Source organism: Echinops telfairi, unplaced genomic scaffold, assembly GCF_000313985.2.
Source record: "Echinops telfairi isolate 266 unplaced genomic scaffold, ASM31398v2 ScPeMD7_25;HRSCAF=90, whole genome shotgun sequence".
In the NCBI taxonomy this organism is placed as follows: Eukaryota; Metazoa; Chordata; class Mammalia; order Afrosoricida; family Tenrecidae; genus Echinops; species Echinops telfairi.
Window position 1 is genome coordinate 20,956,987 of NW_022103922.1, and position 11,921 is coordinate 20,968,907.

General features: G+C 43.7%; 1 protein-coding gene across 3 annotated transcripts in view; it reads left to right on the forward strand.

Moving 5' to 3' along the window:
* The window catches only part of FOCAD (focadhesin), a 262,779-nt gene extending 257,561 nt beyond the window's left edge, over positions 1–5,218 (forward strand). For 2 of the 3 annotated variants that reach the window (XM_004706558.2, XM_045289110.1), the window contains 2 exons: positions 2,432–2,507; positions 4,843–5,218. In XM_004706558.2, coding sequence (XP_004706615.1) covers positions 2,432–2,507; positions 4,843–4,916 — 150 coding nt within the window. In that variant the 3' untranslated portion in view covers positions 4,917–5,218. Of the gene's footprint in view, positions 1–2,431; positions 2,508–4,353; positions 4,522–4,842 lie in introns of those variants that run through there. The other variant, XM_045289109.1, reaches the window with a different exon arrangement.
* The last annotated feature ends 6,703 nt before the right edge of the window (positions 5,219–11,921 follow it).

The following is an 11,921-nucleotide window of genomic DNA, read 5'->3' on the forward strand; positions in this document are numbered from 1 at the left end:
TCCATCTGTCCTTGAGGTTCATGTGTTCCATCTGTCCTTGAGGTTCATGTGGTCCACCTGTCCTTGAGGTTCATGTGGTCCATCTGTCCTCAGGACTAAATTATATCCTTGAGTCTTGTTTTCTTCACTCATTATTCCAGGCAGGGAAAGACCAGTAGTTGCATCTTAGATGCCCACTCACAAGGTTCAAGACCCCAGCTGCTGCACACGACAGTCAGGTGTGGAACATTGTTTCTATGGACTGGTAAGCCAATTGACCTACATGTCCTCTGAGACCATGGTCCTCAGCCCCCAGCCCAGTGACTCGGTCCCTCATGCTGTTTAGTTATAGCTGAGAAGTTTGCCTAACCTGGCCCCTGAATCCTCTATATCCACGGATGTCTTTCCAGCACATACAAATATATTTTTACATTATATGGTAGAACTTATTTATAAACATGTTCTCCCAAACGTATTACACACACTTGTGTATTCCTGTTATGTCACATACCTGTTCAGCTTGCTTATCTATGTATCCACTATAGTTTACATATCTCTATCCACTTGTTATTACTGTTATTGCAGGATTATGCTTGCATGTATTTACCATTATTGCCCTCTACTTTTATGTACCTCTCAATCTGTGCCTTGATTATGTTGTGCTGATCTCCCCCTTACTGCATGTTCTTTCCCTTCGTCAGCTATGTGTCTACACCCTAGTGATCTTCCCTCCAATGTCCCCTATCCCTGGCAACTATTCTGTGTGTAACTCTTTCTTGACTTTTTAAAATACTGGTGTCATACAATATTTGCGCTTCTGTGGTTGATGCATTTTAATCAGCCTCCGGTCCTCCAGATTGATCCAGGTTAGGGTTGTCTGACAGGTTACTATCATTATTCTTTAACAGTATGTGGTATTTCACTGTGTGTCTGCACCGTAGTTTGTTTATCCATTCATCCACTGATGCACACTTCATGTTTCCTTCTTTTTGCCATTGTGAATAATTCTAAATGAACAAGGTGTGCGTACATTTATTCGGACCACAGTCGTTGTTTTTCTAGGGTATATACCTATGAGTGGGATTGCTGGGTCATGTGGAATCTCTCTAGTTTTTTAGGGAATGTCTTCACAACAGTGGTTGTACCATTTTACATTCCCACCAGCAATGTATAGGAACTCTAATCCCCACTGCCCCACTGCCCCAACCTCACCGACATTGTTATTGTCAATTTGTTTGTTTGTTTTTAACTTTTTAAAATGCCATTACCATTGAGTGAGGTGGTTTCTTGTTATAGTTTTGATTTGTATCTCTCTAATGGCTATCATTTTTTATGTGTGGATGGCTGGTGTCCTTGGTAAAGTATCTGCTCATATCACCCACCTATTTTTAAATTGTACTTATCTTTTTGTTGTTGAGTTATACAAGTTTTCTATAAATCATAGAGATTAGCTCCTCTTTAGGTAAGTCCTTGCCAAAACGTTTTCCCACCTGTATGTTCTCCTTTTGAGACGTCTGTTGATGGGCAAAGGGTTTGATTTGTAAGAGATTCAAGTCATCTAGTTTATCTTCCATTTGTGCAAGATGTAGTTGTTTGTTAGACTGTGTATGCCATAAACAAGGGCGCCAAAGTGTGCCTCTGTTTTTCTGTAATGATTTTTATAGTTGAGGTTTCATATTTCAGTCTTGATCCATCTCGAGAAAGTTTGTGTGGCTGGTATGAGGTACCGATCTTGGGATGTTGTTTTGTTTGCAAATGGCTATCCTCTTGTGCAAGCACATTTGTTGGAGAAATTTTCTTGTCTTCATTCATGGATTTTGGCCTTTTGGGTCAGCTGCCCATGAGTGGATGGATTTATTTCTAGTTCTCAGACCTGGTCCATCAGTCTGTGTGGCCGTCATTGTACTTGTTACAGGCTTTAGACTAGTTTGGAGAGTAGGTTTTAGGATTGGGAAGTCTGAGGGCTCCTACGTTGTTCTTTTGGAGTACAGGCAATACCCTCATTGTCAGAGACGGAGACAGCTGATGCTTCTCCCTACTGACTCTGCAGTACAGAAGCCTAGCCTATGCATGTAGCTGATACAGAGCCACTTGGGAGACAGTCTGATACAAAGGAAAGACTGTGGGGCTTCATAGCCAGTTTCAGTTGGGTTCAAATATTGATTCTTCTGTCCACTGGCAGTAGACCCACACAAGTGAGCCTCAGGATGATGAGAAAGGATGCTCATGGCTCACAGTAGATCCCCCGAGCCCCGTTCTCAGATGTGAATACCTGCTAAATACCAAGGGAAGTAGGTTTGGCTTTGCCAGCTCATCTGACCATCCCTTCCAGCTGCTCCCTGCCTCAGCATCACTGTCCACTCCGAGCGGTGCTGCTGGTGACCACTGCACCAGCACTCAGGATTACGGCCAAGGTGCTAGCTGATCTTCCTGTTCTTCGTCTCCACTCTAGTTCATCGACTGGCTGTTCAACATCATGGAAACCCCTGCAGAAACCCTTTCAGCAAAATCCAGGGATCTGTTAAAAGGTACCATTTCCTTACATTTTGCCAACCTAGGTGAAAGCCATCCAGTTGTCTGTTCTGCAGGGCAGCATGTCTGTTATTCCTGACAGGGCTCATCTTGGAGAAGGTCAGGCAAATAACCTGAGGCTGTCACCAAGGTGGCAGTTTGAACCCAAAAGGCAGATTAAAAAGAGTTCCATTGCTGTTACATTTAACTTAAATATTTTTAATTATTATAATTACAAAATATAATTTTAATTAGAAGTACAGTCATTCTTAAAACTAAAATGATGAAGCAGCAACGAGCCCAAGTCCCATTGTTCAAGGACAGCTCTAATATTTTTCCCTAAGAAGTATATTTGCCTCTTCTGTGTATGAGCCCTGGTGGCATAGTAGTTAAGTGTTGGGTTGCTAACTACAAGGGAAGCAGTTCGAAACCACTGGTCACTGTATGGAAGAAAGGTGAGGCTTTCCACTCCCTAAAGAGTTATTGTCCCAGAAACCCACAGGGGAAATTCTACCTTGTCCTGTGGGGTCACTATGAGTCAGAATAGACTATTATCACAGTGAGTTGGTTTTCATTGTCTTTGTTTTTGGTATATGAGTATTATTTTAACACAGTTCTAATCATTTACAAATAGACTATTTGCATACCGCTCTTCTTATTTTTAGCATTATTCCAAAAGGCTTTTACTTTATTCTTTCCCTGGCTTCATAAATACTATTTTTGGCAACTGCATAAATACTATTTTGCCAAGGGAACCAGACATTGCTTGTGCTTTCAAACCTGTGCATGATTTTGTGGGTCTTTTACCGTTCTTAGAGTAGCCGGGGAAGCATGTAAGAGTTCAGCTGTTAACTCAAAGGTTGGCTGTCTGAACCCACCCGCAGCTATTGCAAGAGAAAGATAGTCTATTTCCATAAAGATTTAGAGCCTTGGAAACCCTATGGGCGTTCCACTCTGTCCTGCAGGTCTCTAGGACTCAGCATCGTCAAGAACAGTGGGTTTGGTTTGTATTTGGTAATCAGTCTCTGCTAACATTGTTGAAATAGGACTGTAGGACCCATAGGTCTGGAGGTTCTTTCTATGAAAATTCTGTCGACTCATACTCAAAGCGAAGAAGTTGTTTGGACATTGGCCCTTTGGTCTCAGGGAGCTTGTACGTGTCCTCTGTGTCCTGGACCTTAAGGTTCAGAGCCTAAATGATGCCACTGACGTGCTGGGAGATGCTGCACTGAGGGGTCCCCTCTGGAAAACTGCCTGGGCGCCTTGGTGCGTCATCATTCATCCGGCAGTCACAGCATAAGCACAGTAGACTGTCAGTTTGGTGTGGTTTTCACAGAACAAGAATTCCTTAACCTACTGATTCTCATCCGTCTCCCCGCCCCCAGGTGAGAAGGGCGGCCTGTGTGTCAGGTGATTCTGATAACCCCAGACCACACACTTGCACCTGATCCTTCCCTGGAGGCTCACTGTTCACATGGTCTATGTTCATTATATTTAGGAAATTTGGACTCATTTTCCCTTTTTAAAAAAATTTATTGGGGTCATTTCCAGCTCTTATAGCAATCCATTGTTGGACTGATTTTTCATGGTCTGAATCAACCATACTTATACCAAATTGTATTGTCTCGATGCTGGAGAGGAGACAGTCATTTGGGTCAAAAAAAGTACGTTTACTTGGTTACGTCACCAAGGGCTTTGTTAGAATCACACACAATTGTGTAACTCTGGCTTACCTACATTCTCTCACACTGTTATATTTCAAATAACACCTCAATATCTTTATGTGGATATTCTAAAATAAGATACATAATAGATTACATAAGGAATGACATAGGACCTTCTTTCTTTTAATTGCTCCCTGAGGGACCCACGCAAATAAGAAAAGGTGGGTAATTGTGAGTACAGAGTCAAATAGAAGGTAGTAGTCCTGCTTGCTGCAAGTTTGTTTGTTTGTTTAAATTCTGCGGAATATCTCATTGACTGGTTGCTGTGTGACTTAAAAAAAACAAAAAACTTTCCCCCCAACCTTTATAATTGAGTGCTCTGCCCTTAAAATCCCACCAAATTTAAGTGGAAAGCAAGTGTTTTGAGAATGATGAGAGTGACAAATATACAAATGTGCTTTACACAATTGATGTATATATAGATTGTGATAAGAGTTGCATGAGCCCCCAATAAAATGATTTTTTTTCAATCCCACCAAAGATTTCTCATGGGGATCCTTAAGTATTTAAGGTTAGCCAAGTGAGAAGAAGTCATGTTCACCTCTGACACCTTTTCTGACCAAAATGTCCTTCCTGTACGTGCAGTGCCACTAACTGCGACTGTGCGCTGAATTCCTTGTTTCCGCAGCTGCCCTCCTGTCACTGAGAGTTCTCCCGGAGTTTAAGAAGAAAGCCGTGTGGAGCAGAGCATATGGGTGGTGACTGCGTGTGCAGCGCCAGCGTCCTTCTCATCTGGGTGAGCAAAGCCCTCTTAGCGATGGAAGGCCTGTTTCCAGGAGTGTCGTCGGAGAACGGACATGCAGCGTTAGGAGTGGCCACCATCACCACTTGATCTGTGCCACCAGAAGAAGGGCACGACTTCACTTCCAGGCCAGTGGAGACTGACTGGGAACTTGAGTTTTCTCTTACTGGGCTACAGTCCAACCAGGAACTTTTCGTTATGAAAACTTGATTATTAATATAACTGCCTGCCCTGCTAAATTCCAGTAAAATTATCTGGCAAATTCTTGTATTGACTTTTATTTGCTTGGAGGCATGAAAGAAGGTTTCACCAGCAAAACCCAACTCTAGTGACAGAGGCATCCTGGTCCATTTCTCATGGAGTCTCTAGGGCTAGTCGTTAACTCTGTGAGTTAGATACGTTTTAAGACTAAAACTGATAAAATGCTACCTTGTAACCACTCTCCGTGTTTAAATAAAAAGTGTGGCATTGACCATTCCTGGAAGCAGATTCATCAGTGGGGGCAATCATTTCTTTATGGCTTGGTTCTCTTGAATGCAAGTGAAGGTTACCCAATTCAGAATCCCTTCAGCAAAGAAGAGTGGTCCCCTGAGGAGGTGCTCAAGGGTAGATCTGGTCGGGCACAGCTGCATCCACGGAATCAACAGTGTTCCCAGGCTTTGTCTCTCTCAGGATCCCTCCACAGAGTTGGCCGGATGGCTGCCAACAGCCTTGAAACCACACGCTCCCCAGGGGTGGGGGAGTGTTCGTCCATAAGTATGGCAGAAACAACAGGGAAGGTCACTGGCCAGGCTGAGGACACATGTGAGTGTCTGACACCATGCAGGCCAGGGATTTGGGAGGAGCTCAAATTGACCTGGGTCATGGGCCGGTAGGAGCCCTGGTGGCAAGTCGGAATCAACTCCAAGACAATGAGTTTGGCTGGGTTTTGTGTTTGTGTTTTGGAGAGGATCGTATCCCCCCTCTTACGACCTTGGGTCTAGGGAGGCAGACGCAGCCCCACCCAAACCACATGATCTGGGTTTCCATGGAGAAGAGAGGATGCAGTGCTGGGCCGAGGAAAATGCCAAGTGTCTAGTGATCAGCCTTTTTTTTTTAAGTACAAGTCTCTCCATCAGGATGGACAGATGGCCGGAGGACAAGCAAATGAAGGGGGACAGTACCCTCAGGTGCTGCATTTTACACAAGGACGTGAAACTGAGCCAGCATTTTCATTCTGATCTGTTGGGTTTTGGATGATGTTGTTGTTGTGGGATTATCTTTCCTACCTGCAGCCATGAATCCAGGCTCCATCGTTAGGAAAATTGCTTTTACGAATAAATACACTGTGACTCAAGTGACATGATTTTGAACCATGAAATTTTTTGTGGTAGCAGCTTTAAAAGAACTGTGTGCAGCTGTGAAATTTGGGGGGAAATGCCACAGAAACTGTTACGATGTTGAACACAGCTTCTGAGGACAGTGTCATGGGGAAAACTCAAGTGTATGAGTATTTTTCTCATTTCGAAAAAGGTAAAATATCAATTGATTACAAACCTCATCCATCAACTTCCCGAATGGACATAAATGTAGAGTTGTAGTAGTGCATTTGGAGTTTGTTCCACCAGGTCAGACTATTAATCAAGCTTCCTATTTAAAGGTTCTGAAAAGGTTGCATAACAGTGTGGGGGTATGGGGAAGCCTGATTTGTGGCAGACAGTAGCCTGGTTTTGCCACCACAACTATGCACCTGCTCACACAGCCATCTCAGTGTGCCAGTTTTGGGCAACATGTGTCTCTTGCCTCACGCACCTTACTCACCTGACATCACTCCATGTGACTTCTTTTTGTTTCCACAAATGAAAGGACAGTGATTTGACAACTTAGAATAGATGACGAAATAAACAGGGGAGGTGCTGTCAGCCATCCAAACAGATGAGTTTGAAAAATGTTTCCACATTTGACAAATGTATCCAGTGTAATGGAGAGTACTTTGAAGGTGATGAGGTTGTTTTGTAAAAAAAAAATTTAAATGCATAGCTTTGAAAAAACTTCCGGGATATTTTTGACACCCCCTCATATATAGCTCTGGAATAATGGAAAGAGAACTTGTCTCAATGGAATAATGTGCCTTTGCCCAATAGCACCGTGCTTGATTCTGTACCACGGAGCTTCTAGGGTTCTAATGTGTGGCATGCATGGCATGTTGTCCCCAAAATAACTTCTGATTTTTCTTTCCAAATAGCTGGATTTATGATTCCAGATATCAGAGGTGTTTGATTGACAGCAGGTCTTTGTTTGCTGAGCTCCATAGGGTGCTGAGATGCTTACAGATCAGGGAAGGAAGGGAAGCTCCCAGGCTCTATCTACCCGAATTCCCAGTGGTCCCTGTAAGTATTACTTTCTTCAAGGAGAGACCCAAAGAAATTGGAAAGCAGCAGGAAAGTAGAAAATGTGGACTCCGTCCTCTAATTGGCTCTGCAATCCGCCTCAAAAGAGTCAGACAACATTTTGACGGGGCAAATCTGCACTAGGCCTCATTAAAGTGTTGAAGAACAAGGGGGTCACTTTGAAGGCTAGGGTGCAGCTAATACAAGCCATGCTGTTTTCAGCCATCTCGTGTGTGTATACAATTTGGACTACGAATAAGGAAACAGAAAACGGATATGGTTAAGTATGGGGGGCTGGCAAAGGTACCATGGACTGCCAGAAGAACCATCAAAGCTGTCTTGGAAGAAGTACAAGCCAGCGTGCTCCTTAGAGACAAGGTGACTGAGACTTTGTCTCACACACTTTGGACTTGTTGTCAGGAGAGGCCAGTCCCTGACGAAGGGCATCATGGTTGGTGAACCAGCAGGGCAGCACAAGAAGAGGAAGGCCCTGACTGCACGTGCACAAGAGCTTTCCCTTGTATCCTCCTCTGTGACTTTCACAGCCTTGCTGAGGAGGACGTAGTTAGTATCTGGGATGTCAAAACAAAAGGAACAGCCAATACATGAGAAAGCCAGACCTAAAACCAAGGATCTAGACCCCTAGATCCAGAGCTCTTCCTTCTGCATCAGAGGCTCCCACAGGAGGATGAAAACTCCTGCTGAGGATGAGCCCTCTTGTGTGCGTAGACATTTAGAGCGCTGTAAGCAAGCAAGGAAATTGGCCCATATGACTCCACCTCTGGAGTTGGGACGGTTCACATTGAACTGAGGGCTTTGGGTCCCCTTGCAAGCATGGATGTCCACTTCTTCCCCGGGTCCTGCCCTTGATAAAATGTCGCTCACATTCTGGTCATCGAGACCCTCCCATCTCATAACAAACCTATATAAGATAACAAAACAAAACCCACTGCCCGCGAGTCACTGCTGAGTCACAGCGACCCTTGTAGCAGTTGACGGGAGTAGAAAGCCCGGTCTTTCACTCACAGAGCTGCTTCTGGTTTCGAACTGCCAGCCATGCGGATCACAGCCCAAGGCATAAGTACTATACCACCAGAGCTCCTTATATAATAGAATTATACAAGAGCAAATAAGATACTTCTGCATCCTACCTGCCCGAGGTTTGTTTTCCACAAGCCCCATGATACGATTCACGGGACCCCTCTACAGATCCTCAATAGCGAGATGCTAAAGGCTAAAGGTTCTAAAACCTTAACATCCTGAAGTAGGCCCCGGGAATGATGAAGCCCCAAGCTCTGGTTATCTGTCTGGCCACAGAGCAGAATGAGGTTGCTCCCTCGGGCTATTTATTTGTTCTTCTAAAACCAGAAGTCTGCTATTTCAGGCCAGATGTTCCCAGCTATATACAAAAGGAAAGTTCCCCCACAAGTCTTCTGCGAATGTTTGCAAGCACAAGCCACCAAGACAAAGAGCCCGCTGGGCTGTACTAGCAAGTTAATGGATGGGCTGAAGGCATGTTAGGTCTCTCACGTATCCAAACACCCGGACTCTTGGTCTGAAAAGTTTACATCTGGAGCAGATGTGGGGATCCATGCAAGGATTCGAAACCGTTCTGCTTTCTTTACAACGCAAAGGCTCATGGCAACTAATAGACTGTTAATAATCTTTCTTTTTTAAGTCAATTGCCAGAATTTACTTCTCCAACATGATTTTCATGGAAGATAATGGCACTATAATTCTGTAAGGAATCAGACTTTGTCCAGGACTCAATTACCATCCTGAAGTAACTCGGCCTGAGAGAGTAAACCGCAGTTTCCGATTTTTAATAAACATTTTACGTAGCTCCCTGCTGTTTTCATGGGGTGAGGGTGGGGTGGAGATCAGATCCGAATCTTTGCCTAGGAGTCTGGGCCCTTCATTAAAGCCAGAGCTTCTGTCCTGTCTGCGTCTCTGAGTCTGACCTGCCTATCCATCGTGGTGGTATTTCAGATGTAAGCAGGCACAGGAGGTGGCTAACTATCCTTGGCGCTTTGGAAAAACACTTCACCCTATCACCAGATAGGCGTTAGTGGCATCAGTTACCATGGCTCTGGAGAACCTAATAGGTTTTGTCTTTTCTGTGGAGTATTACTTTCTTCTGACCCTGGAATCTCAGAAGTCTCCTCTTAATGTGGGACGTATCCAGTATTTATGAAGTTGTGAGTATGCATGAGATCTGTTAATTTTTATAAATAGTACAATTTTAAAGTCAGTTTAGGAAGCTCACCTAATTCCTGCCAAGCACGGGGAACTCATGAAGTAATTTTCAGCTGAATAATAAATAAATATAGAAATGGAGTCAAAACAACACTGATGTCTCCTGAGCTCTGCTTTGTACTTTTTAAATTAAAAAAAGAAGAAAAGAAAAATAAGAATTCTACCTCAGAGGTAGTTGTGAGAATTAAAAGAACACAAAACATGCGTGATCAGTTTGGGAATGTTAGAGGGATTCTATCTCTTTCATGTTTCACTGAAAAGAGCACTTGTTGTCCTTGAGCACAGGACTGCCAGCATGTGTGTAGAGACCCGGGAAGGTCACAGACGCTTCTTAACTAAGAAACTGTTCTCAGTCACAATGCAAAGATTCTAGCAAAGAGTAGCGCATTAATAAGAAAAAGGATGAGATACCAGGAGGATTAGAGGAGGGTGGGGGACAAGGGTCAACCTAGAACCCCCTCCAGGGGGCCAAATAATGGGAAAATGGGTGAGAGGAACAGAGGATGATGTAAGATATAGAAAAAATAATCTATAGCTTATCAAGGGTTCATGAGGGATGGAGTACGGGGGATTGGGGGGGAAGGAATGGGGAGCCGATATCAGGGGCTCAAGTGGGAAGAGAATGTTTTGAAAATGATGATGGTGGCATATGTGCAAATGTGCTTGACGCATTGGAGGAATGTATGGATTGTGATAAGACATGTAAGAGCCCCCAATAAAAGTATTTTAAATAAAATAAAAGATTATTTCAGAACACACACACACCAAAAAAAAAAAAAAAACCAGAAATAAGAAAAAGGAACCCTATGTGTCTTCTGAGCATGAAGTGCCCCTGGAGATTAACCAAATATAATTAAAACTTAATTAACCTGATGGTTATGGTTAGGTGCCACTGAATTGGTTCTGACTGAGAGCGACCCTACACAGAACAGAACACTGCCTGGTCCCGCACCAGCATCCCCACTGCTAGGGTTCCACTCCCTGTTGCAGCTGCTGCGTGCAGCCATCTCACGGACGGGCTTCCTTTGTCTCCGGTGAGCCCTCGACCACGCAGGAAGAGGAGCTCTGTCTAGTTCTGAGGCTTTAGCTCCTGAACATCTTCTGAGTACCAGCTAGTCTGATAGCTTGCTTCATGTATTTGTTTGTTTTTCCCGGATGTTGAGGTAATTATCCAGCAGTTGCAGTTCATTCCTCGTGAATCATGTCGTGTCTGCTGGTGCCACCAGACAAGGTCCGGTGGGACAAAATGAACGAGACATAATGGTATGGAGCTTATATTCAGAGAGTTTGAGTCAGTGGATCAATATTTAAGAAAGAGAAGCATCTAGCCAACATCTTATAAATGTCCTACTTCTGTACACACACAAAAAAAAATCAAGCCCACTCTCATCTGCCTCACTGACCTCTACAGGTTTAGAAGCCATGCATCATGATGGGAGCAGCGTCTCGTCTTTCTTCCTCAGAGTATCTGGTGGGTTTGAACTACAGGCCTTGTGATTAGCATCCGGGTGCTTTACCCCATGGTGCCACCAGGGCTAGGTCATTATCATTTACAAAGATAGACTTCCACATTTGCTCTTCAGAAAACTGGCCGATTAAGGAAACTAGAGCTCAGAGTCACGTATATAGTAAATATGGGCGCTCGATCACAGATTGCATCACGTTGACAAAAAGAAAACACAAAACCCTCACTTTTAGACTTTAGCACAGTAAGATGTAAATGTGTTTTCTCCACACGTCAACAGATATATCTAAGATTATTCCCCCTCTGGAGAAACATTTTTAAAATGAATGTTTATATATACTTAAATTATTGAAAGAAATATGATTTTTAGATATGATGATTTATTCAAGGTAGGCTGAATAATGTACAGATTAGAGGGGGCAGGAAAGATAAGTCCATTTCTGTTAGGAACTTCAGGGTGGTGTGCTTCCTTCCTTAGTCATTAACTTGTTTGCCTGCGGCCTGACAAAGGTTGCATAGTGGTCATGGGTGCCTGGCGCATTATAGGCACAAGGTAAGCATGTCTTGATGGAAGGTAGGCATACTCAGGCCACAGATTAGGAATCAACTCACTTGCCTAAACGTAGCCTGCTTGTTAAGCAAAACTCTACGCTCAGGATAATAGTACTTATTAAAAAACATGCTGGAGTAGCTTAAATCTCCACTACCCTAAACAGGGATGTGTGGAAGAAATGTTAGTTATTCGACGATCGTAATATAGAGAAAGCCCAAGGGTTCTGGTGATCTCACTTGTTTCATTTCGGCAGCCTTTCGCGGAGTGCTACGTTCCTGAAGCAATTGTGAAGCAGTGCCCTTTCACGCCTGCGTAGCTTCTC